The 27,122-nt window shown below is 43.6% G+C and overlaps 1 protein-coding gene across 1 annotated transcript; it reads left to right on the top strand.

Moving 5' to 3' along the window:
• The first annotated feature begins 737 nt into the window (after positions 1–737).
• On the top strand, positions 738–26,468 carry LOC113423883 (neural proliferation differentiation and control protein 1-like). The gene is made up of 9 exons (XM_026685449.2): positions 738–810; positions 3,976–4,128; positions 11,894–12,007; positions 15,601–15,816; positions 17,103–17,169; positions 17,432–17,516; positions 18,904–18,980; positions 21,301–21,394; positions 25,318–26,468. Exons 1-9 carry the CDS (start codon positions 738–740, stop codon positions 25,381–25,383), a joined length of 945 nt encoding a protein of 314 aa, XP_026541234.1. The 3' UTR covers positions 25,384–26,468.
• Positions 26,469–27,122: the final 654 nt, after the last annotated feature.

Raw genomic sequence — 27,122 nt, 5'->3', positions numbered from 1 at the left:
GGGGGCGGGGCCAGTCAGAGGTGGGATTTGCCGGTTCTCCGAACGACTCAAAATTTCCGCTACTGGTTCTCCAGAACTGGTCAGAACCTGCTGAATACCACCTCTGTTGTAGATGTATTACCAGGATGCTTTTAAAATCCCATGGGGAATCTTGAAAACTTTAGTTCCGAAATGCAGCGTGAACGCTACCTTAAAGTGGGACCGTCCACCTCGGTATAGGGACGTTGGGATTCTAGAAAACATTTGCATAAAACGCTTGATGTGGGCACCAAAATGTACAACGAGAACATCACATTATGGCTTCCCCCCCACCCACCCACTTCTTCTAGCCAGATAGTAACTGGACGATTCCCAGACCTCTAATTGCCCAACGGTGCATTGATTTTAGTTGGATCCATTAGATTTAGTAAAAGCTCATCCAATTAACTTGTCAGTCTAAAGCTACCCGCGCATCTTAATGTCTCCTGTACCTTCCCTTCCTTCCCGAGAGCGAAATGTTCAGGGGCATTTTCCTTCTGTCTAATTCTCCATCCTTATCCACCCCTCCTCATCCATCCATCCTCCAATCCTAGGTGGTTCATTCATAAATATCCGCAGTCCCTCCCCACCGGCCCGGCCAGCAGGTTCTTCTCTCGTATTGGGCTCCCCGCCAAGAGCTGCAAAGGGGGGGGCACAGCCCGCTCAAAAGCTTACTACTTACCCTCCCCCCAATTCATTTATTTCTTTGAAAAGCGATGATGCTGAGCCAAGCCACAGGATGGCTGGGATTTTTCGCCATCCTGGCTACTACAGGGGCCAACTGGGAAGCAGGTGAGGTGGGGGGGGGTCACCTGCTTGGGGGTGTGTGGGGGGAGGTGGGGTGGGGAAGGGGTGCAACTTGGGGGATTCGGGAAGAGGAGAGGGGGGGAGTGACTGCCGAAGGGAGAGAAAAGCAGGGCGATGTAAGAGCAGAAGGGGGAAAGGGCGGGGAGGTAACAAAAGGAGAGAGAAATGGTCCACTCAGAGCGGAAAGGCTACGAAAGAGAGAGAACGGCAAAGCCTTGGGATGAAAGGATAAATGGAGGAAGGAGAGAACGGCAAAGCCTTGGAATGAAGGAATACACGGAGGTGGGTTGCTGGTTACTTGGGTTGGATGGAGAAACAGAATGCCGTAGTTTCAACCTGGGTTGGGTCCTAGGAGAAGAAGAAACCGAGGCTTCCTTGTATCTTGCCTGGCTTTAACTTATTCAACTCATTCTAAGAGATCTAATGTTGCTTTCTTCAAGTCCACCACTCCGTCCACACCACAAGGATCCTGTCCTTTCAGGGGTATGTGATAAATCGATTTGGGACTTGGATTGTGGAGTCCTTGATAAGATTTCTAGAAATTGGTCTTGGCTCCAAAGACTTGTCTCAGCTGAATTGTTGCTTATTCCCCCTCAAGAAGTCTCTGCCCTGGAGGAAGCCAGTCGTTCCTTTCCAAAGGTCTTAAGTTTCTCACCAACCTTCATCATCATAATTCACTGGGTGCAAGGCTTGGTGGTAGAACAAAAGCTCATGACTCACCCATTACATGCCACCTTCCTTCTCCATCCAAAAGCTCCTTGTTCCACTTCACAAATTCACCCATTAGTGAGGACTAGCCACTTTCCCCCTTTTTTTAAAGGAAGTACTTTTTAACACATGGATGACCGGGGGATGTTCAACAGGTGCAGCTCATGTCTATACGAGGGTGCCATGCTAGCTGCTGCTGGACTAGTTTTATTTCTGCCTGAGGAAGCCCACAACAGCCCTGTAAAAAAGGGATGGAATGAAGAAAGCAACCTGATCTCCTGCTCCAAGGTTTAGTTATCAATGGCACCGATCCTCCTATATCAGTGCATACACTAGTATTAAATGGAGAGGAACGCAAATGTATTTTTCAAAGGGGATCTTTGTTTCAAAGGAGCTCCTGAAGAGAGAGGAAAGAATAAAACTGCAGCTTATTCAGCGCCGGTGTCTCATAGATCAGCCTCTCTCTCTTGTTGCAGACTTTTAGGGGAAATTATCTTTTTTATTTTAGTGGAATCAATCAAGCCAGAAAGGATCGCTATTAAAAGAATTGTGTGCCCTCTATTTCTTCAGTCTCTTTTTGGATACAGTTCAAAACAATGATTGGATGGCACTGAAGTCATAGAACATCGAAAATGTAGAATAATAGAGCTGGAAGGGACCCTGGAGGTCTTCTAGTCCAACCCCCTGCTCAAACACAAGACCCTATACCATTTCAGATGGAAGGTTGTCCAGTCTCTTTTTAAAAGCCTCCAGTGATGGAGCACACAGAACATCTGAAGGCCAGCTGTTCCCTTGGTTGATTGCTCTCACTGTTAGGAAATTTCTTCTTAATTCTCGGTTAACTTCTTTCCTCGGTTATTTTCCATCCATTGTTTCTTGCCTTGCCTTTTAGTGCTTTGGAAAATAGTTTGAGCCTCTCATCTTAGTCATTGATTCTACAATATTTCATAAAAAGCTGGTAGTAAAGGTATACCTGTCGTGGAGGTGAGAAAGGTGGGGAATCTGACCTTTCAGAGGTGAGACAGGTGGGATGCCAAGATTTGATCTTTCAAACATTCAAATTCTGGAATGCCTTTTCTCCTGGTAGGATTATCCAGTACAAATAATTTATTCTCCCAGGGTCTGAGGAAAAGCTTTGCCTTGTCACACATAGCATGATTCAAGATAATGCAATTATTTATTTTCTCTTGACACTGTTTCCACATGTCGTCTAGCCTTGTTTGGTCAACCCAGGGAGCTCCAATATTTGAGGGGCTGCCACAGAGAGGAAGGGGTCAAGCTATTTTCCAAAGACCTGAAGGTCAGACAAGGAATAGTGGATGGAAACTGATCAAGGAGGGATTTAACCTGGAAATATGGAGAAATTTTCAGACAGTGAGAACAATCAACCCATGGAACAGCTTTGCCTTCGGAAGTTGTGGGTGCTTCACCACAGGTGGCTTTTAAGAAGAGACTGGACAGCCACTTGTCAGAAATGGTGTAAGGTCTCCTGCTTGAGCAGGGGGTTGGACTAGAAGACCTCCAAGGTCCCTTCCAAGTCTGCTATTCCAAATAAGTCTAAATAAGTCTTCCTATCCTGATCCTTCCACTTCTATATGGCGTCACAGGGAATAGCAATAGCACTTAGACGTATATACTGCTTCACAGTGCTTTACAGCCCTCTATCAACATATTTGCCCTCAACAATCTGGGTCCTCATTTGAACGACCTTGGAAGGCGGAAGGCTGAACCAACCTGGTTTGTGCAGGTTGAGATTTGAACGGCCAGTCAGCAGAAGTAGCCTGCAGTTCTGCATTCTAACCACTGCGCCACCGTGGCTCTTAGCAGGGGGGGAATGCCTTCTGGAAGTTCAATACGGCCAGAAATGGGTCTGTTTCCGGGCTTCCAGAGAGATCTCCGGAGCCCGGGGAGGCTGTTTTCGCCCTCCCAGAGGCTCAAGGAAAGCCTCCGGAGCCCGAGGAGGGCAAAAACGCCCCTTCCAAGCCGTGGTGCAGGAGACCAATTAGGCCACTCCCACCATGGTCACGCCCACCCAGCCACTGGGCAGAGAACCCACTGCTAAAATTTCTGAAGCTTAAATGTCAGCATTCCCGAATGTCTGAAAATGGGGAAGGAGTTGGAGGTACTTTGGACTGAGAGTGAAACTTGTTGGCAAAGCACAGAGAACTTCAGGGAATTGGCCTTCCTTCCTTAAAGCTTTGTCCCTAGAAGGCAAAAATCATGAAAGTGCACCTCACTTACTTGGGCCGATGCCATGCAGGGCAATTCACTGAAGAAAGCAACGATCTTGGGATGAATTCAGAGTAAAAAGGAAACCAGGCCAAGATCGGAAACTGTGGAGAGACCCTGACCAACATTCGGACACGAGTGGATGGAGGACACCAATGTCATTATCCTTAAAGCAAAGTGTTCCTCGTTCCTTTGTGTGCTCTTTTTTTGCAGACCCCCTGTGCCCTGCCAGGTACAAGATCAACTGCCTACTTCACCAGCGAATGGGCTGCGGACCAGATGGGGCCCCAAGCTGCGGCTCTTGCTTCCCCGGTCACGAAGAGGATGCCAATGGAAACTGTGTGCCGAAAAAAGGCTCCAAGCATGGTAAGTCCTGTGGGGTTTGAAAGCTTGAAGGGTCAGCAGGGTCAGAGTTTTCCAAAATTTTACTGGGAAGAGCAAGGCAACCTGACCAAGTGGTTCATGACAGCGAAGAGAACTTTCAACCTGGAGTTTAATAAAGGGCGTAGGTTAGTAGTGGAACCTAACTTTCAATCAACTGCTGCACTAAAGGAAGAAAAAAATAGTAATGATGCTTCTCTGGAGATGCTAAAATCCATTTGTGAGGATCGTAGTGAAACTGGCTGGGAAAAAGCATGGGAAAATATGTCTCTCCCCCACTAAATCATGGAATTCCAGTATTAAATTGTGTGGGTGCTCTTGAATTATGTTGAAGGATAAGAGCTCTGATGGTAAAAATCTTCCAGAGTCATGGATTGTTCTCCTACATATCTACCATAGCATTTCAGGAGAGTAAGATTTGCCACTAAACAGAGCATTCGATGCTGTGTCGTTATTTTGGAGGTATTACTTCTGAGAAACAACAGAATGACCCAGGCAAACCAGTAGTGGGAACAGGACCGAAACTCAACTTCCTGCCAGTTTCGCCATTGAGTTCCCTTCCCTCCCGTTTCCTGCTCTCTCTTTCCCTTTCCCAGTAGGCAGGTAAGTGATGCTGCTAGGTGCGGTAGGGAGCAAAGGATTATGAGACTGGCTGGGAAACTGTCACAGAGCATAGAAAATGAAGATAATGTGACTGCAGCAGCAGCATAGCAGCGGTCAGTAGCAGTTAAGCAGCCACAGATTTCCCAAATATTATTCCCCAAAAGTCATGGGTCCTGGATTTTGGAGATGTTCTGTAAGTTAGCCTGTTTGAGGTATCCTGGTTCAAAAATTGTTGCTATCAGGAGTGAAACTTGGACAGCTACACGCCTCTTCATTTCAATTTGCTGTTAGACTAAGTAGGGGGACCTAACCTAACCTAACCTAACCTCTGTGATTCCACTGAAGACCGTGAGAGCCTGAAACTTTTTCAAGGACACTGTAGCAGGTGTGGAGTTGAAGCAGACGGTTCCCGTAACAAAGTGAACTTGTTTACATGGGCTACATGAGAGGTTGCGGGGTTTGGCTGGGGAAATTATTGTTTAATTCTATGAACTGGTATCTGGGAATCTCAGAGTTAGTTTTGCTTTGACATGACCATGCAGTGTATTCAATAAACAGTAAGATTTTTGGAAACGGAATGAACCTAGAATTTTATTTGGATTCTCGAGCTGGAGGTGAAGTACGTGTTTTGCTATGTTAAAGGTCATGACAATGAGAGTTTAGTGGTATATAGATATATAAGAGGAATGGGAGATTTAATTTAGAGTAGTAGTTAAGGCAACAGGCTAGAAACCAGAAGACTGAAAGTGACCTTGAGCCAGTCCTTCTCTGTCAGCCTTAGGTAGAAGAAGAAGGCAATGGCAAACCATTTCCAAAATCTTGCCAAGAAAACTACGGGGACTTGTCAAGGCAGTTGCCAGGAATCAATCCCCTCAAAGGCCCAAAACAAAACAAATAATTTCTCTTAATTTTTAACCACTACTGTAAACATCCAACATTCTCTGCATCTCTTCTGTACATCCTAACTCTCCTTATTTTCTCACCTTTGTCCTTTGAAAGACATATTTTAGGAAGATGGCCTAGCCCAGGGGTATCAAACTCAAATTCATTGAGGGCCACATAAGGGTTGTGTTTGATCTTGGCGGGGTGTTAGGAATTGATAGTCGCCTAACGGTTGGGTTGGAAATATATAAACCAGGATAGACATTTAATACTGTCTCTTTAAGGGAATGCTAATATTGTAATTGGGTGTGGTTCCTCAAACGGCTATAAGATGGAGCCAGAAACCTGGGTTGTTTAGTCCTGTTGTTGATAGTTGCTAGTTAGTAGATGTTCTGATGTTCACTGTTTCCTGAATATTTCCCTATTGACTGTTGCTGATCGTCATTATACTTGGATTGATGTGAGTCTATTACTGAACTGTTTTTGATACTGGACTTTGATTTTGGATTATCCCTGGACTGAAAAACTGACTGCTTTAACCGTGTATGACTTGGACTGCTTGTTGGACTTTGCTTAACTGTTTACTGGAAGTAAAAACCTACATTTTACTATACAGTGTATCTGTGTGCTGGTTGTGTGTTATTCCTCACCACTCTCACTACGGCTCCCTGTGTGCACTCATTCTCCTAACGGGGAATTACCTCAACAGGGGGCATGGCCAACTTGACGTCACTTGTATTGGGTGCACTTGTGGAGGCCTGAGCGCTCTGCCACTGAAAATAGGCTCTCAAACTTTTCAGCTGCGACAGCCTCCTGCAGCCCTCTGCCAGCAAAAATGGATCTTGGGAGGGGCGCATCCAGCCTTACTAAGCTCCATTTTACCTGGCAGAGGCACAGTGGGCTGGTTCTTCATTGTTTCCAGGATGGCTTGCAGGCCAGATCTAAGCACTCCACAGGCTGAATCTGGCCCCCGGGCCTCTGGGCTAGCCCAAAGGGTCATGGAGGGAGCCAGAGAGAAAACAGTTTGTGGACAAAAATCAAGAGCCACTAAGCCAGCCCCACCTATGTTTCAGTTCCAAAACATCATCCAAAACCAGTCTGTAGGTTTTAGAGAGAAGAGCAACAAAGATGATTAGGGGAACGGAGGCTAAAACATACGAAGAACGGTTGCAGGAATTGGCGATGTCTAGTCTAAAGAAAAGAAAGACTAGGGTGACATGATAGCAGTGTTCCAATATTTGAAGGGCTACCATTCTTCAAAACACCCGAGGGCAGGACAAGAAGCAATAGATGGAAACTAATCAAGGAGAGAAGCAACCTAGAACTAAGGAGACATTTCCTGACAGATCAGGGGAACGACTTCCCTCCAAAGTTGTGGGGACTCCATTATTAGAGGCTGTTAAGAAGAAAATGGACAAACATTTGTCTGAAATGGTGTAGCGTTTCCTGACAGAGCAGGGGGGTTGGACTAGAAGACCTCCAAGGTCCCTTCCAATTCTGTTATTTTGTTAATGTCAAAAATCAAGAAACAAAGCAGGAAAACTGAATAGGGTTGCAATTTTTACATGGTTGTCTTCACAGCTGAAGGTCAACATACCTGTGTGAATGGTTTACAGTTGGAAGTTTTTGGCCATTACTATGCAAAGTGGGCTGGAAAAAAATGCTCCCAGCAACCATCTTTGCCACTGATCATGGCTTATAAAGTGTTCCATAGCCAGCTCCTACTAGTGGTGTTCAGAGCTGGTTAGGACTCTGACACCCAAAGAGATTTTCTCTCCAAGTGATGACCTTGCAAATCTGTCACTCCGCTCTCTGTACCTCCACTTGGAGAATGGCGTATTATTAAAGGGTCAGAAGCTACTGGTCAAAATCAGAGAATAGGAGTTGAAAATTCTGCCAACGTTGTAAAGACTGGATACATTAATTTTTTTCTCTGATCTAAGCCCTGGGTCAAAGCAGGAACAAATGAAAACTCTGTATTCTCTTCCTTTGATTTCTGTCTTTCTTCCAATAAAAAGGGGGCTGTTTTGTGGTGGAAGGAGAAGGGTCTACATACCTCTTTATTTTTTATGAAGTGATTTTATATTGCTTGTCATAACTCATCACCATCATCATAAAATGGGCAATTTTATTTCCACCAGCTAATAAAAGAGGGCTCGGTGAAATTAACTGCCCAAGAAAAGGATGAGTGGTTGAATTTTTGTGTGGTTTTTTTTTTTTTCCAATACTTAAATTTCATCATGTTCCACTCGACTTCCGTTCAGATTTTTAGTGGTAAAATTTCTGACAAGAAGCAGGTACATCTCGACTTAGGTGCATGGTGCCTTCAAGATAGGCCAGAATAGGAAATTTATGAATGCTAATGTTATAAGGTTAAGGTAATGCAATCCTACAAGTCTGAATACATTTGCACCCTCCCCTCCCCCCAGAAGAACTAGGGAGGGTTTTGTCAGATAAGCTTTTTCTCACATTACAGGTCTGTACCAGACTCCGATTCTTTTATCTGACAATTGTCTTGATTGCAGCTGTTCCTCCTGTTCCTCATGGCTATTGTCAACTCATAAAACATTTCTATGGCCATTTTATAGTTGCCAACAGAAAGGTGGTGGGGAAGGGGTTTGAAAGAGGAGTGCAGCAGCTTGGAATCGAAGTGCATTCCATTCATAGTTTGTCAGAGATTGTAACTAGGTGACTGAAGTTTTTAACCGGACAAAAATCTAATTGGAGAACATGATTGATGACTCTTGGCTATGGACGTGTTTCGTTGGAGAATATGAATTATGATACACCCAGAGGGGTGGGGGAAAACCAAGGTCAAGGGTGAATTATGTGTCTAAGAGTCAGCTAAACCCAGGTCATGTTAACTCCCAATAAATCCTGTTTAGTTTTGGAAGTTTGGCTCGAGACTCATGATTTAATTGGGGTAATTGCAGGAATCCTGACAGCTATTGCTTCTGCTCGACCCAGTATGTATGAACCCATTGTTTAAATCAGGAATCTCCAAACTTGATGACTTTTAAGACTTGTGGACTTCAACTCCCAGCGTTCCCAAGCTAGCATAACTGGCTGAAGAATTCTGGAAGTTGAAGTCCATGCATCTTAAAAGTGTTTTTCCAGTGAGACAACCTGGTCTACCCAAATATGGAGCATACTGCTTTTGCTTTGCTTGAAATAGCTATACTAGTCTATTTCTTTCATGGTAAATTTAAATTGCATCTTAAAGTTGTCAAGTTAGGAGAGCCTTGATTTAAAGGCACACAGTATCCTGGTGAAACTATTGCCTTTGTTCCCCTGTGTTTAACCAGGCAATGATTTGCCACGGGTCGAACAAAATTCCAGAATTTTTCAGCCACAATGTACAGGTAGTCCTGGACTTATCACCGGTCACTTAGTGACTACTCAAAGTTACAATGAACCATCCCAAAGCTATTTACAACTCAGTTCTGAAGTGCCTAATCCGGGGGTCATGTGACTGCAGTTTGGGTACTTGGAAACCGGCCCGCATTTATGGCTGTTTGCAGTGCCCCACAGTCACATGACTGTGATTTACAATGGTTTTTTTTCTGTAAACCAACATTCACTTCTGGTTTCTCGCAAAAAATGCCCCATAGCAAACAATGGCTTTGCTTAACAACCGCTGCTGCAAAAAGAAAAAAAAAAGGTTGTAAAATTCACGTTGAACGGTTTTACAACTGTCATGATTCAACTGCCAGGCTCAGTTATGATTGTGAGTCAAAGACTTCTTGTCAGGGAATATCCTGTAAAGGTTGACTCCTTCCACGGTAACATTTTCTTGTGACTCTCACATCTTTCAGCTCCTCTCTTCATTTCCTCTTGACTACACATCCAACTGAGTAGAGATCTGGTTTTATTACTTAACTCCCTTTGCAAACATCACGATTCAAAGCAGTGCAGTAGGCTAGCAATTGGTGTGATGGAAGAATCGTCACCATCTTCATCGTCATAAATTGAAAGGGGCCTTGGAGGTGTTCTAGTCCAACCCCTTGCTCAAAGCAGGAGATCCTATACCGGTGGTGGCTAACCTTTTCGGCGCCGAGTGCTGAAACGGGAGTGCGTGCGCACACATGCATGCGCCAGAAACCGGAAGAGCAGCACCTGCGAGAGCACCGGAAACCGGAAGCTTAGCTTCCTGGCACGCGCATGCGCACCGGCCACCTGGTCTTCCAGTTTCTAACATGCATGTGTGCGTGAAGACCAGCTGGCTGGCACACGCATGCACTCTAGGGAGCTGATCTTCCAGTTTCCAGTGCTCCCATGCATGTGAAGACCAGCGCATGCACGTTAGAAACTCAGAAGAGCAATGCGCGATGGCTGGCGTGCCCGGAGAGATAGCTTTGCGTGCCACTTTCAGCACTCATGGTATAGGTTCACCATCACAGCCCTATACCGTTTCAGTCAAATGGTTGTCCAGCCTCTTCTTAAAAACTTCCAGTGATTGGAGCCCCCACAACTTCTTACAGCAAACTGTTCCACTACTTAATTGTTCTCACTGTTAGTTTCTCCGTAATTCCAGGTTGCTTCTCTCCTTGATTAGTTTCCATCTATGGTTTCTTGTCTGGCTTTCTGGTGCTTTGGAAAATAATTCAATCCCCTCTTCTTTGTGGCAGCCTCTAAAATAACTGAAACACTGATGTCACATTCCCCCCTAGTCCTTCTTTTCTCTAGATTGGCCATACCCAATTGCTGCAACTGTTCTTCATATGTTTTAGTCTCCAGGCATCTTAGTTGCTCTTCTGTGTGCTATATCATTTCGGACAAATGGATGTCCAGTCTCTTCTTAGAAGCCTCCAGTGATGGAGCACCCACAACCCGTGAAAGCAAGTTGTTCCATTGGCTGATTGTTCTAACTGTCATGAATATTCTCCTTCATTCTAGGTTGCTTCTCCCCTTGATTAGGTTCCATCCGTTGATTCTTGTCTTCTGGTGCTTTGGAGAATAGCTTGACCCCCCTCTTCTTTGTGGCAGCCCTTCAAATACTGGAACACTGCTATCATGTCACCCTAGTCCCGTTTTGGTGAACCTATGGCACATGTGCCGGAAGTGGCACGCTGAGCCGCTTCTGCTGGCACACGAGAGGTCACCCGGAAGAGCCCCACTATACATGCGCGCGGGCCACCGCCGCTTGACAGCTGATTGTCGGTATCTGGCATGCATCACGGGGGAGGTGTGTGGGAGACACATGCACAGGCGCAGAGACGTGCAGCGCATGTGGGGGGCTTGCACGCACAGAGATGTGTGGTGTACGGAGGGATCAAGCGCGCATGCACAAAGATGCACAACACGTGGGGGGTGATTGCTTGCGCATGCGCAGACGCATGGCGCGCAGCAGAGGGATCATGTGCATAGGCGCAGGTGCGTGGTTTGCAGCCGGGCGGATCGCGCACGCATGCGCAGGGGGTGTGGGGGGCGCAACACGCATTACCTTCTGGGTGCTGGCATACGAGCGCACGTGCAATTATCGGCACGGGAACCGAAAAAGGTTTGCCACCCTAGTCCTTTTTCACTAGACTAGACAACCCCAATTCCTGCAACCACTCTTCATATGTTTTAGCTTCCAGCCCTCTAATCATCTTTGTTGCTCTACTTCAGGGGTGGGATTCTACCAGTTCGCACCTATTCGCTAGAACCGGTTGTTAACATTCTAAGCAGTTCTGAGAACCGATTGTTAGAAGAAATTACTGGCCTAATCCTGTAAGGAAGGCAGGAAGGAAACATTCTGGTGTTGCTTACAGAAACTGCCTCTCTGTTAAGCCTTATTACATTCTTGGCAGGACTAGACTTCCTGTCTCAGGAACTTCTTGGAGTTTTTTTAACCCTCCTTTGCTGGTACTTTGTTTGTGTGGAGTGACCATTCAAAGTTACAATGGCACTGAAAAAAGTGACATGACCGTTTTTCACACTTATGACTGTTGCAGCATCCCCACAGTCATGAGGCCAGGCGAGGAGATGCCTGCCTCGATGTGAGTGATATTGAGTTGGCCACGCCCAGCCAATAACATGACCACCAAGCCATGTCCACCCAGTGACATGACCACCAAGCCATGCCCATCACCTAAGCCACAGCCACAGAACCGGTTGTTAAAAAATTTGAATCCCACCCCTGCTCTACTTTGCACTTTTTCCAGAGTCTCAACATCAACATGATTCTGAATGTCAAACATTAAACCCCTGTCCTGCCAGTGTTAGTGTAGTGTACGTGTGTGTTTAGTGCCTTCACTTCCCTTCTCCATTTCCTCTCTTTCAGAAAGCAAACTCAAAACTCAGAAGAGACCTAAAGATTTGCCGGGCCTTTTGCGTTACCTTTTGGCTAAGCATGAAAAGGCATTGCAGCTGTCCACCATAGAGACCACCGTACCTGGTATGTAAACTCACCAACTCTTTGTTTCTTTCCCCAAAAGGGAACAAATTATTTGGCGTGTTTCCAGACGTTATACTATTTCCTTATCTAACGCAAGGAACAACACCAGGGACCTAATTCTCTTTAATAATGTCAAACAATCAAGCAGATTAATCAAGGAGCTCCCAAGGAGAAAAATCACACATACACACACGCAGACACATCCAGAGGTGGTATTCAGCAGGTTCTGACCGGTTCTGGAGAACCAGTAGCGGACATTTTGAGTAGTTGGGAGATCCGGCAAATCCCACCTCTGACTGGCCCCGCCCCCATTTCTTCTCTGCCTCCCGAGTCCCAGCTGATTGGCTGGGACTTCTTTGGTTGCCCTGCACAGGAGAACGGAGCTGGAAAGCAGGTTAGTGGGGCGGGGAAGGAATGGGGATTTTGCAGTATCCTTCCCCTGCCACGCCCACCAAGCCATATCCACCAAACCACGCCACGTCCAAGCCACACCCACCAAACCACATCCACCAAACCACGCCCATCAAGCCACACCAGAGAACCAGTAGTAAAAAAAATTGAATCCCACCACTGCACGCCCCCTAATCCTGGCAGGGCAAGTGTCTGTATACAGATAGTTCTTCACATACAACCATTCCTTTAGTGACCGTTTGAAGTTACACTGGCACTGGAAAAAGTGACTTATGCCCATTTTTTCACACTTACAACTGTTGCAGCTTCCGCATAGTCATGTCATCAAAATTTGCACACTTGGCAACTGGTATGCATTTGTGATGGTTGCAATGTCCCAGGGTGATGTGGTCACCATTTGTAACCTTCTCAAGCCAGCTTTCAACCAACAAAGTCAATGGGAAGGCCAGATTCACTTAACACACTTAACAACTGTGGTTACTAACTTAACAACAACAGTGATTTACTTAGCAACCGTGGCAAGACAAGGGCAAATGTGTTGATTAGCAACAGAAATTTTGTGCTCAATTGGGGTCATTTGTGGTCAAGGATACATGTATAAGATTAGAGTCTACTTTGCATTCTTTTCTAAGTATTTGCATAATAACGCCATGCCTTGGAATGATTCATGTTTCAAGAGATCGTTGGGTCATGTGGCACCTTCTGATTGCCACTGTCATGGAAACTTTGGCATAGAATTTGGATTGTGTTTTACCCCACACCTCAAACTACTTGGCAATGTCTATTTTCCAATAAAGTTTGGTGCAAAGCATTCCAGCCTCTCTCTAAAGCATTCCGCTCTCTCTCTATATATTTTATTTACCTGCTCTTTGACATTTGTACTGCCTGGGTAAGATTGAATATGTGTTATGATTTTATCCACTATCTATTTTTATCTCTTAGCCGTGTTGGAAAATGAGACCATTTCCAGTTCAAACTGCATCCAGCATTCTCCCAGTCACTCCCCGCATCCAGATGAGAACAAGCATACAACCCGTTCAGTTCAGTATTCCTTAGGCTTATTGATTAAACAGCAAGAAATGTAAAATAATAATAACAACAACAGCAACCATAATAATAATAATAATAATAATAATAACAACAGCAACCACAATAATAATAATAACAATAATAATAATAGAAGCAAATTGAAAAATGGAAAAGCAAAGCTATGCACGGCCAATACCTGAAAAGTATGGAAGGCAAAGCTGACCAAAAGCTTACTTGGAATTGGCTAAAATCAGGAATACTGAAAAAAGAAACTGAAGGCTTTATTTGGGCTGCTCAAGAACAAGCCTTAGCCACAAATTGCATGAAGGCAAAGATTCAGCATGTCACCACCAACAGCAAATGCCACCACTGTAAATGAGAAAGATGAAACAGTTGACCATTTAATCAGTGGATGCAGTAAAATTTCACAAACTGACTACTTAGAATGCCATAACCACTAAAATCATTCACTGGAAACTATGCCAAAAGTTTGGATTTGAGTATAGTAACAACTACTGGGAACATCAGGTTGAGAAGGTTCTGGAGAATGAAAAAGTCAAGATCTTGTGGGACTTCAGAATTCAGACGGACAGGCATTTGGCCCACAACATGCCTGACATAACAATAGTTGAGTAGAAAAGGATATGGTTCATTAACATTGCAATACCTGATGATGCACGAATTGTAGACACGCAAAGTATCGGGACTTACAAATTGAAGTTGAACGACTCTGGAAAAAGTTGCTGGAAAAAGAAATCGTGTGCTATCCCAATTGTAATTGGAGCCCTTGGAGCAATTCCTAAAGGGCTGCCTCGCTATTTGGAAATCCTGAATTTATCAGACTTGAATAGCCTGATTTTACAAAAAAAACACCCTACTTGGGACAGCTTATATCCTCTGATGCTACCTTAACAGTTCCTATGTGCTTGGTTAGGACTTGAGCTGTTGAGTTACCAACCAGCCCCAAAGGCTGTGAATCTCATTAAATATATAATAATAATAATAATAATAATAATAATAATAATAATAATAATAATAATAATAATAATAATAATAATAATAATAATAATAATATATCCTCCAACACTACCTGAACAGTTCCTAGGTCCTTGGTTAGGACTCGAGCGGTTGAACTACCAACCAGCCCCAAAGGCTGTGAATCTCACTAAAGATTAACTAATAATAATAATAATGATGACAAAAGGATAAAAGGCAGGGACAATAAGGAAGAGGGAAAAGCATACGAGCTACAGGCAAGAATTTACATTCTCTCTCGATCAAAAGGCACAGCATTTTCCACAGCAATGTTTCTTAAAGTTAATGATTTTAAAATGAGTGGACTTCAACTCCCAGAATTCCTTAGAATTGAAGTCTACCCATTTTAAATTTGCTAAGGTTGAGAAATCCTGTTCCAAACCCACAGAAAACAGTACCTGAGAGTTTGCATAAACAACCCTGAAGGAAGTGGCCTTTAGTTCTTCCAAGATAGATAGATGGAGGGAGGGAGGGAGGGAGAGAGAGAGAGAGCGAGAGAGAGAAGAGAAGAGAAGAAAAAAGAAAAGAACAGCCAAATAGGAATAGAAAGTTAGACACCAGGCAATCCGTCTACTACTGTATATCTGGAGGAAAACAACTGAATGGATGGGGATGTGTATTATTTTTATTATTTTTCTTGCCTAGAGTAAAATTGGCTCATAGACTAAAGGCAGAATGTCACACTTGGCAGTTCTTTATCATCTCTGAGCAACATTGCTTACTGGACTGAATTTCCAAAATGTTTAGAATGGCTTAATGCAGTGGTGGGATTCAATTTTGTTTACTGCCAGTTCTGTGGGCGTGGCTTGGTGGACGTGGCAGGGGAAGGAGACTGTAAAATGTCCTCCAGTCAGAGATGGGATTTGCCGGTTCTCTGAACTACTCAAAATTTCCGCTACCGGTTCTCCAGAACTAGTCAGAACCTGCTGAATACCACCCCTGGCTTATTGCCAAATTTTAGGCTTAGTTCTGCTGTTAGATTAATGAAACTATTGCAAAGACTTGTCCCTCAGAGAAATTTGCAGGATCTGGTACTAACTAAACAGCAGCGAATAGAAAGCAGGCAGAAAAAAAAATGGCATTCTTTAAAATTAATGTTTTTTTTTTAAATTTTACAGGCATTACTGAGGTATTTGAACCATCCAGCTCTCAGACTGACTTCCCGACTTCTCAGCCAACAAGTGTCTCCTATTCTGGGAACACTTCTCCAGTTTCCTCTCAGTCACATGAAATCACTCCAATTTCAGCCACCACACCACCAAGGAGAGTGAGAGTGGACTTCAAGCAGAGGTCGCGTCCTCCAGTTGCTAACATGAATAAAGCTGTGACTCTTAGTGAGTAGACTGACTGATTGACCGTCGGAAAAGAACAGGCAGAGTCTGGGGGGTGGAGTCAAGACAGTAATCAGCCAAGAGTTATTACATTCCCATAAGGAGAGCCACGGTGGCGCAGTGGGGTTAGAATGCAGTGCTGCAGGCTACTTCTGCTGCCTGCCAGCTGCCTGCAGTTTGGCAGTTCAATTCTCACTAGCTCAAGGTTGAGACTCAGCCTTCCATCCTTCCGAGGTCAATAAAATGAGGACCCAGATTGTTGGGGGCAATAGGCTGACTCTGTAAACCGCTTAGAGAGGGCTGTAAAGCACTGTGAAGCGGTATATAAGTCTAAGTGCTATTGCTATTGCTAGGTTTAACCCATCTTGAATTCTGTTATCTCTTACCTAGCACCAATTTAGTGCTGACCATTAATTGACTAGATCCTTATATATAGGCACGAGTAATACATCAACTTAACTAGATCTTAACATGTGGTCCAGATCAGTGATGGAATTCAAATTTTTTTTTACTATTGATTCTGTGGGCGTGGGCGTGGCTAGGTGGGCATGGTCATGTGATTGGGTGGGTGTGGTTTTTTGGGGGGCAGCTCCACCCCCACCCCATTTTTGGGCCTTCCTGGCCTCAGGGGAGCCTCGGGGGGGGTTGTTTTTTCTCGCAGAAGGCTCCCTTGGGGCTCGGGAAGAAAAAAGAGCATAGGAGGGGCATGCAGCACCCTCCATGCTCCATTTTGAGGCCTTTCTGGCCTCCGAGGAGCCTCTAGTGGGGTCGTTTTTTATCCCAGGAAGGCAAAAAAATGGAGGGAGGGCTGTCAGCAAAGCTGGCTGAGGAATTCTGGGGAAGTCCACAAGTCTTAAAGTTGCGAAGGTTGGAGAACCCTGGTTGGAAGACCTCCAAGGCCCCTTCCAATTGTTATTCTATTAATACCATGGTTTGTTCATCCTTGTAGGTAGAGACACATCACGACGTTTAAGTATCATTTCCAGGGCCTTCATGGCTGCTCTATCAAGTGCTAGCCTGCAGTATATTTCTTGACTGCTTGTTTACCGTGGATGGTTGATCCTGAATGGCAGAAGCTATCTAGCACTTTGGTGACTTCATTGTCAATGCTAAAGCTGCTTTTTGCACCTGTTGGCATTAGTTTAGTCTTCTTTAAGGAATCAGAAAAGATGGGAGGGAAACGAGAAGAGCTGAATGGTGAAATGTTCATGTTTGCAAAGCTAGCAAAGTAGTATTTTGTCATATCCTTGCGGGTCCAACACTCGAAGAGTTAATTGTGTTCCTTTCAGCTCTTGTGGTCATGTGCACAGTGACAGGAGTCTCTGGATTGGTGGTTGCAGCCATTTGCTGGTACAGGTATGAATCTGATCTTCCCCCTTTTCATATATTGTTTTTCCATTATTATAACGATCATTATTCTCATGTTTGACATGGGAGAAACTCTGCCCATGCTTAGTAAATTCCTTCATTCCTTGTTTTCCCCATTGTTGAGGGTGAACTGGGCTGCAGATTTAATGATGTATGAATCAGGAAAATGAGAACAATGCATTGGAGTTATTCATATTTTTTTTGTTGCTGCTGCTGTATTTCACTCAAAACATCTATGATTAATTTGCAGGCTTCAGAAAGAAGTGCGTTTGGCCCAAAAGATGGCATACACAGCTACTCGAGGGAACCAGTACCGATACCATCAACCCAGTGCAGTATGTTGGCTTTGCAAAATGGAATTTGTTAATGAAAGATGAAGGCCTTGCTTCTAGGACCTGTTAAACTGTAGCATGTTGTGTGAAGCCAGTCTTTACGGTCTGGAAATCATAGTTCATGTTGTATCGTATGAACTCAACCAAATGGGGCTTAGTAAATTGTGTTCAATAGAATGGAGAGGAGGAGGAGGAGGAGGAGGAGGAGGAGGAGGAGGAGGAGGAGATTCTAGTAGTCATTGCTTTCTCATAGTTTTATTAATTTATAATATGACATACAAAAAGAATAGAAAAGCAACTATTAGAGAAATTAGGAAAGAAAAAAGGGAAGTGGATAGTGGGGGAAAGTAAGGGAAAAAGGAAAAAAAAAGACTTTTGACTCATTTGGTACAGTAAAATAAGGCATTAAAGATCTACCCCTCAACTTTTTACTTTTTCACAATAATAAAAAACTAGCCATTTCTGTAACAACAAATCTATCTAATCGATAAAACCCAAAATCAAAGTTTCCAGAAGATATTCTAGTGGTCATGACAGTTGGATAATGTCCCAGAGATCGGAGTTAGGTGTCAACTCATAAAATATTGCCTCCGAGCTAAGTGTAAAGTCTTTAAGAACCCGAAGTATCCTGCCGATTTGTGGCTCCTCTGAAGGACTAGAGTGTATAGGAATTCTGGGATGTAGAATTTTGTGCCTTTCCACGCTAGGTCATGTCTTTTCGTTAAGATGTGTTGATTGTCCCGGAACCAACGGTCTGCTAGCAGTTCGGTTTTTAATTTCGTGGTTAAGTCGTCTGCAGGTTGGTCTTGCCGATCGCGACGCTGTCATCTGGCGGGCAGCTATTTGGGTAGGAGGGATGATGGCGTTTATGACCTCTTCCCTTTTGCATTTATACTGGAGCATGCGAGAGGAGGGCATCAGCCAGAAAGTTCTCCCCCCCGCACCCCCGGGATATGTTTTAGCATGAAGTCGAATCGGTTGAAGTAATCCTGACGTTAGGTTGAATTGGTATTATTGCCTACAGGCTCCAAAAATCAGGAAAGACATATTGAGCCTCTTCTAAACATTTTTTTCTTTATTGTTCCTCACCCATAGACAGAAATCTTGCCAAGCTACTTGCACCCCAAGACATATATTCCAGGAACAGTAAAAGAGGAGAGGCTTTCACCCCTTTTCTCCATCACAGGCCATTTTAAATTGGTTTGTCTGTTGATTGCTACTCTGGCATGTACTCCCTTCCCTCCTGGGAATCCGGACAACATTCCATCATAATAACTGTCTTGCTCATGGGCTTTCAAAAGAGACATTGGGTTGGTGGAGGATGCTTGACTAGATGGTTTGCCTGGTCTCATGAGGGTCTCCTTAATCACCTCCTGTTCATTTTTCTCAGTATATGGATTCCAGGCTAGCACAGTCTTGTCAAGTTCACCACTATCAGCATCGGAAGAAACTTCTTACTGGTGAGGAGTAAGTGTTCTTTTCTAGAATTTTCCCTGAAGGTGGGAGGGAGTGGAAGAGCTGCGAGAAACGGAGCAAGTCCCAGAGTTTGAAAGACCGTGGCTGCTTGCGGGAGGACAAGGGAGAGTTGAACTTTGATCTCTCTCTTACCTCAAGAGAAAAGATCTCTAGGTTGGCGATATCTTTAAAAGATTTGATTCCAGAGCTGGGAAAGAGATACCTTGCTGAGCAGACACATGATCACTTAGGAGACACTTAACTTCAGGAAAAATTCACTACTTCTAATAGGACTGACTGACTTTATAGGCAGTTCTATCCAAAGCGACTGTCAAACCATAGGTGGAAAAATATTACATGTGTTTGCACAATGGTGCACACTCTGTCACACACAAATCTCCACGCACACCGAAGATATTAAAAAACACTCAAGCATCATTTCCTCCTTGTCACAGAAAAGATCTCCCAACGCCGAGCAGACAAACACATGATCATTTTAGGAGACACTTAACTTCAGAAGGAATTCACTATTTCTGATAGGATTTACTTAGTTATTTACTTATTTACTTACTTTATAGGCTGTTTTATCTAAAGTGACTGTCAAACCATAGGTGGGAAAATATTACAACATGTGTTTGCACAACGGTGCACACTCCATCACACACAAATCTACACACACACCAAAGATAAGATATTAAAAAAACAACACTCAAGCATGGTTTTCTCCTTGTCACAGAATGTATGTTCACTCCCTACCCTGTTATCATTAGCCGTCTTTGACCTGGAGTAGTATGTATCCAGTGTGCAATACTTAATCACATGATGTGAAATTTATACATTTGTTTAAAATTTGATATGTTTAAGAAAGCGAAAAAAATTAAAACCAGTATAAATTAGAACAGTTTTTTCCAAAAACAACTGAAACAACATATTCGTAGTAGGAACTTCTTTGTTACACCGCTTTCTAATCAATGTTTATATATTAAAAAGTGATTTACTTGAATCAGCTCCTGCTCTCATGCACAAATGGCCAGACCCTTATGCAGGTAGTCCTCGACTTACGACCATAAATGAGCCCCAAATTTCTGTTCTTATCTGAGACATTATATGAGCTACTTTTCAAGTGTCCAAATTTTGATCGCATGACCATGCAGATGCTGCAATGGTCGTGTGAGAAACTGTCATAAGTCACTTTTTTCAGTGTCATCGTAACTTCAAACCATCACTAAATGAACTGTTGTAAGTCGAGGACTACCTGTACTATGTTTGGGGAGATTGAGGCTAAGTAGTCTAATTGCTTAGTGTCTCCCACAGTTATATTTCCTCTATATTTCCCTGCTATCTGGGGATGATGGAACTGGGGGATTCTAATTCCAGTTAAGGCAGGGTGCACTGTAGACAATAAGGAAGGTGGCCTTGTTTGAGCTATTGTAATGGAATCTGTGGACCGGGAAACAATCAGATAAGAAAGGGAGGAGCTGCCAGTGGCTTCACAGTCAGAGAAAGACACTTAGGAAAGATGCCCTTGAGTGAATCAAGAAGTTAAAATTGGCAGTGGGGTGTTTGTACTTTCACACTGGCAAGACTCTGTTAACGTAACTTACAACAAGGTAGATTTTGCTCATCTAATGTGTTGACGTGGCAGGGCTGACAGATAGACAGGAACCTAGGCAAAAGGAGCTGAAACACTTTTAAATCCAGAACAAGGCAACATTTGGAAGTAGCTCAGACAGACAGAGACAGACACACACACACCCTAATTCACTGGAGTATAAGAAGCAGGAGGAGCTTCATCCCAACCAGACTTGCAAGATTCTGTCATTGTGGCTGATCTCGATAAAAAGAGCTTCAGCCTTCCTGTGAAATTGACTTCTTAATCTGGTCTACCTGATGAAGCTAATAGATGAAGACATGGCTAATCTAGTGAAGAGAAGGACCAGGGGAGACATGATAGCAGTCTTCCAATATTTGAAGGGCTGTCACAGAGAGGAAGGGGTCAAGCTATTTTCCAAGGCACCCGAAGGCCAGATAAGGAATAATGGATGGAAGCTGAACAAGGAGAGATTCAATCTGGAAATAAGGAGAAAACTTTCTGACAGTGAGAACAATCAACCAACGGAACAGCTTGCCCTTGGAAGTTGTGGGAGCATCATCACTTGAGACTTTCAAGAAGAGATTGGACTGCCATTTATCAGAAATGGTGTAGGGTCTCTCACTTGGGCGGGGGGTTGGACTAGATGACCTGAAAGGTCCCTTCCAACTCTGATTATCTGTTATGTGACTCTGTATCTCTTTAACATTCCATCACTTTATCTTGTGTCCTTCTCCCCAGGAGACAATCTCCCAAAACAGTGGAGCAGAACCCTATAGAATCAGAGAGTGAAAGTGGAGACTACACTGTATATGAATGTCCTGGATTGGCTCCGGTACGTATGTATGGATATATGTATGTATGTATGTATGTACAGGTAGTCCTTGACTTATAACAGTTCGTGTAGTGACGGTTCAAAATTACCACAACTCACTGAAAAAAGTGACTTATGAATGCGTTTCACACTTACGACCATTGCAGCATCCCTATGATCCTGTGATCAAAATTCAGGCGCTTGGCAACAGGCTCATGTTTATGATGATTGAAGGATCGTGGGGTCAGGTGATCCCTTTTTACGACCTTCAGACAAGCAAACTCAATGAGGAAGCTGGATTCACTTAATGATCTTTTTCCTACATTAATCATTGCGGCGATTCATTTAAGAAATGCTGCAAGGAAGGTCGTACAATGGGGCAAAGCTCACTTTAACAAATGTCTCATTTAGCAAAAGAAATGTTGGGCTCAGTTGCAAGTGGTAAGTCAAGGACTACCTGTATTGGTATCCTGCCTTTATTATTTTTACAAATAACTCAAGGTGGTGAGTTGAGTCAAATATTTTGGCCACCTAATGAGAAGAGAGGACTCAAGGGAAAAACCCTGATGTTGGGAAAGATTGAAGGCAAAAGGAGAAGGGGATGGCAGAGGATGGGATAGTTAGACAGTGAAATTTGGGGAAACTCCAGGAGACAATGGAGAACAGGATGGCCTGCCATGTTATGATTCTATGGGGTCACAAAGAGTCGGACACGACTTAGCAACAGAACAACAACAGCAAGGTGGTGAACATATCTAACTCACCTTCCTCCTCCTCTTTTCCCCACAACAACCACCCTGTTGGGCTGAGAGAGAGAGTCACTACCCCACGATCTTCCATCTGGCTTTAATGGCTAAGGCGGGTCTTGAACTCATGGTCTCCTGTTTTCTAGCCTGGATCCTTAACCTCTAGACCCATGATGGCGAACCTATGGCACGCAGAGCCATTTGTACCGGCACGCGAGCTGCAGGCAAACTTACCTCACTGCACATGCATGCACCTCACAGCTGATTTTCGGCTGGTTTGAGGCCTTTTTAGGCCTCCCAGAGGCTTGAGGAAGGCTTCTGCAGGTTTTGCAGACTGAAAACTAGGCCCATTTTGCCATTTCCTGTTTTTCTGGATATACTGAAAGTGATGAAATGGGCCTAGTTTTCGGCCTGCAAAGCCTGCAGAAGCCTTCCTCAAGCTTCTGGGAGGCCGAAAAAGGCCTCAAACTGGCCAAAAATCAGCTGTGAGGCACAAAGCAGGTAAGGGGGTGGGTGGGTATTGCGCATGCATATGTAGAGGGCATGAGGGGGGCACATTCCTTCTGGGTGCTGGCACACGAGCACGAGTGTGCCAAGCATGTGCACAATTTTTGGCACAGGAGCCCAAAAAGATTAGCCACCACTACTCTAGACCAATCAGGCTCTCGTGGATATGTACATTCAGTCTGTGCTGAACAACAAAGATGACTTCCAACGGGCTGTGGGAATGTCCCATCTTAAAAACCTCTTGCTGCTGGAGGCAAATCATCACCCCTCAAAATGCACACCAGTTTATTTTGATACCTTAGAAAATCCCACCTTCCAGGCAAGTAAAATATTAGAGCCCTAAGAGAGACATGAAATCATCGCACAATAACCAGTGGTCTACCTATCAGGAGACCACTATCAGTATCTTCTGCTGCCAAGTTGCTTGAAAAGCCCACTTTCATTTTAAGCAAGATCAACAAAAACTCTTGTGGAGGGCATTTTGGTTTATGGTTGATTGGCCTGTTAATCCCAGAGCTTTCCATGAGTTCCTAAAATGTATTAGTGAAGTGAACAAGGTTGTGCCTCCCTGCCCCGACATTTTACAAGGGTTTGGTCAGAAAATCCTTCCAGGCATGTTAGCTTCTTTCACTTCCTATGAGTAGTAAGATAAGTCAATGGGGAAGTCCACTTAACCATGTTGTTCACTTGATAGCTGCCGTGATTCACTTAACAACTTAACAACTGTATCAAGAAAGGAAGTAAAATGGGGTAAAATTCACCTAACAACAGAAATTTTGGGCTCAGTTGTGGTTGTAAGTCAAGGATTACCTGTATTTGCAATAATGGGAAGGGGTATACAAAGATAGTAAATATATAAATTACACCCTTTAATAGCTTTAGTTCAGCAAGACATATCCTACTTATCTGAGTGAATAAGCAAGGCCCACATTTTACATAATCTAGACAAGAGGTGACAACAAAGCCCCAGGTGTGCTGCTAAACAATAACAACTGGAGTGGAGACACACCTCTGCAGACAGTTCTTAGCCAAATTGCTCAATAAGCAGTCGATGCGCTTCTGAGGCTACCCTTCATGCAATTTGATCAGTATTATTTGAATGAGTTTTTTATGTTTTAAATAGTTCTGGAGGCCTTACATCTAACAGGCACTAGAATGACTTTCAAGAGAATGTTTATACTGGACTGAATTTTTCTTTGAAATTTTTTTTAGTAATGTGTTAACTTTATCATACTCCCTTTGAGATTGTTGGGATATGTTTTGCATTGACTTCTTAACACACTCCAGTCCTCAGCTCCCCCTGGCCCCAATCCATACCCTTAGGAACAGCCGAGAAACTATTCCTAGTTATAAGGCTATAAACCACCATTCGTCCACCCTTTCATTCAGCCTTCAGAAGTTGTGGGTGCTTCATCACTGGGGGGTTTTAAGAAGAGACTAGATAGTCACTTGTCTGAAACGGTATAGGGTCTCCTGCTCAAGCAGGGGGCTGGACTAGAAGACCTCCAAGGCCCCTTTCCAGCTCTGTTCTGATTCTGATTCATCCATCCATCCTTTCCCTGCCTATTTCTGCTGACAAAGATCCTGTCAGGGAATTGCGCAGCAAGTGTCCAAATGAAGTCGGAGACACTAACATGAATTTTGTAGTTTTATATAAATAGATACATTTTACATTTATATATACAGCAGGCAAGATAGACAGGAACACAGGAACATCACGCAGTAAATCTAAACAGCATACAGAGCACACAGAAGAAAAAGGCGGGAAAAAGGGGGAAATCCCCTGCCTATTTTTGCTGATAAAGATGTGCTGCCTTTTAAGCATTGTAATAGTAAATAGCTATATACAGAGATAGCCACAGCTCTAGAGGAATTAATTGAATATACCAAAACAGTTAATATGTATAGGTGGGAAACCTTTTTCTAGGTATAGCCAGACCTTGGTAAAAAAATATTTTAAGCCTTTGAGGTAGTTGGAAGCGTTGTCATGTGAAAGCAGTAATGACACAATGTTTGATTCTCTTAGTATTTTCCCTTTTCCTTTTAATAAAATAGAAGCATTAAATCACATCTGTTTTTCTAATTACTTTTGAAATAGGGGGAAAACCCCATCATAATTGGACAGTTTGCCATCAGTTTCAATAGCTGGATTATGGATGGCCCCAAGGAATGGAGGAAAGAGGCTGGGGATATCTTGCCTGTGAATCACAGGTTGTGGAGCTCCAGGTTATATACGTTTCATATGATAAGAGTTCAGAGTTCAATGCAGTTACAAAAGGATTAGCAAAAGAAGTTAGTCAGAGTTACAAAAGGATTAGCAAAAGAAAAAAGAAAAGAAAACTTTCCCTGCATTGGAAGATAAAGTTAACCTAAAATATTTTCCTTTGAGATGCTATTGTGATATCCATGGGAAGATTATTTGTTTTTATCCTGCCCTTATTATTTTTATAATTAATTCAAGGCAGTGCACATACCCAATGCTCCTTCCTCCACCTCTTTTCCCCATAACAACAACAACCCTGTGAGGTAGGTTGGGCTGATCTCACTGCTTTCAAAGGGACGTGTGTTCAAACCTGTAGTTTGCCTCTCCACTGACGGAGATGGCAATGTAATAGACATTGACCCAAATCTTGCATTTTCCCTTTTTTAAAAGAACGCTTTGACTAAATTAGTGTCTTTTTCTCTTTTCAGAGTGGAGAAATGGAGATCCACAACCCTCTTTTCGACACCTCAACCCTCCACCGATGTCCCCCCTAATTACCCTCCTGTTCTCCTTCTTCCTTCATCTTATCTTGCCGTCTTCTGGATCCACGTAGGAAAGAGTCAAACTTACAAACGTCCCCCAAAGTGCCGTGTGTCCGTCCTCTTCCTTTGAGGGAAGATCATATCCACCCCACCTATTCCTATATCCTCTTATGCTAATACTACGGGAATGCTTTCAGGCTTTTAGGAGATTTTCTATCATAGCTTTGCTTCAGTTGAAGGTCTTCTGACAATGAACTTTTACCCTGGAAGTTCCCATTATCGTTTGGAGATCTTGATTCAAGCTCTCCTGATGCCATCAACTCCTGAACTGGGAGGGTTTGTTACTGTACCCAATCTAGCTGTGGAGATTTAAGGAGCAGAAGACTTCATTTGTCATGTACAAAAAGAGAATGGAGAGGCACGCTTAGAGGTCTAAGAGTGGCCCAAAGCATTTCGCTCATCAGTGGTGTCCACTCTTTCCTGGACGAGACATATACATACTGTATATAATATACAAGCTAGCCAATTTGTCGTGTCAACAGAGGCGGAAAATCCCTCAAAACGCCTCTCCTCGGCAATAATATTAATAATAGCAACAATATATAATTTGCTACATTTTCATGATGATAACTTAAGTCTCCTGCCTCCCTTCGCTCCATGGTTGGTACAGCCCTTGTCCCACTCCAATTGCATAAGTCATTTGGGCGCTGTTGCTGGATAGATATCATTTTAAATGGGGGGAAAAAATGCATACTTCTATTTGAGGCCACCTGTCAAGCACCGAGGAGATCAGGAGATTCAGGCAGTTCAAATGAGTATAAAGATGTATTGCAAGCTTAAGCTCTCGAGAAAAATCTGGCCAAGTGTCCGTTAAGGGAATGTGCGGGAGTTAAGAAAGGAATTCAAGGTGGGTTGGACTTAGATCTCTTGTGGGGACAAAAGGACTCATGACTTATGACGGTTTGACCCCTCCCTCAGGCTCAGCCTGGTCATCTCCTACACCACCATTCCTTCTAGGTGAGCTTTAGCTTGCAAGTTCAACAAAACTGGGGCTAAGGACCCGATGGTTTTTATTTATGTATGTATTTATGAAACCATGCTGTTGTTTTTAAGAGTCTTAAGCAATGAATAATGCTAAAATATTCCATTTGCAACCCAGCAGCCAAAACATAAGAGAAGCAAGACTCACCATTCCTGAAGTTCTCTCCACCCATCCTTGAGCCAGCTGAAAATGATGTTTTTCCTCTTCAACTATCTGACAACCAGAGAGTGAGGCAGCAGATGCCCTGCGTGGATTGGATGTCATGCGCTCCCTATATAATATAGAATATTATATATAGAGTATTATATACAGATATATAAGAGTATATCCTAGAGCCGGAAACGACTAGCATGCATGAGTGAGGGGAACCTTTACCTTTATACATAATAACACGTATAGCCATCCAAATCTTGTTTGTTTATGGCTTCCTCTGCAGACCTGACTTATCTTAGATGTTGGGGTCATTGATCACAAGACCAAGAGATCACACTAGTCTTCTCTACTTGGATGATTTTTCATAGGTGGCTTTGTTTGTGGCAACAGATTTTGGGATGATATAAAGGAAGGAGAGGCAACAGCAATACGATGTTTCTGTAGAGGGCTTCTTTTTCGGGACTGCAAACAAACTCCCAAAAGTTTGTTGGGGACAAGATGCTCATTGAACATCATCCCATCCCCAACACAGAGACCTAATCTCTCCCACTGTGTG

This window comes from Notechis scutatus, chromosome 2 (assembly GCF_049901735.1).
Source record: "Notechis scutatus isolate UNSWTSFEM ecotype Mainland chromosome 2, rNotScu1.2, whole genome shotgun sequence".
Lineage (NCBI taxonomy): Eukaryota > Metazoa > Chordata > Lepidosauria > Squamata > Elapidae > Notechis > Notechis scutatus.
This window is presented reverse-complemented; position numbering and strand designations above follow the sequence as displayed.

Excerpts from the sequence above, each read along its gene's own strand:
- LOC113423883 (XM_026685449.2), top strand. The coding sequence starts at position 738 with ATGCTGAGCCAAGCCACAGGATGGCTGGGATTTTTCGCCATCCTGGCT. Across the intron at positions 811-3,975 it reads AGGGGCCAACTGGGAAGCAG|ACCCCCTGTGCCCTGCCAGG; the intron begins GTGAGGTGGGGG and ends CTTTTTTTGCAG. Across the intron at positions 17,170-17,431 it reads GCAGCCATTTGCTGGTACAG|GCTTCAGAAAGAAGTGCGTT; the intron begins GTATGAATCTGA and ends ATTAATTTGCAG.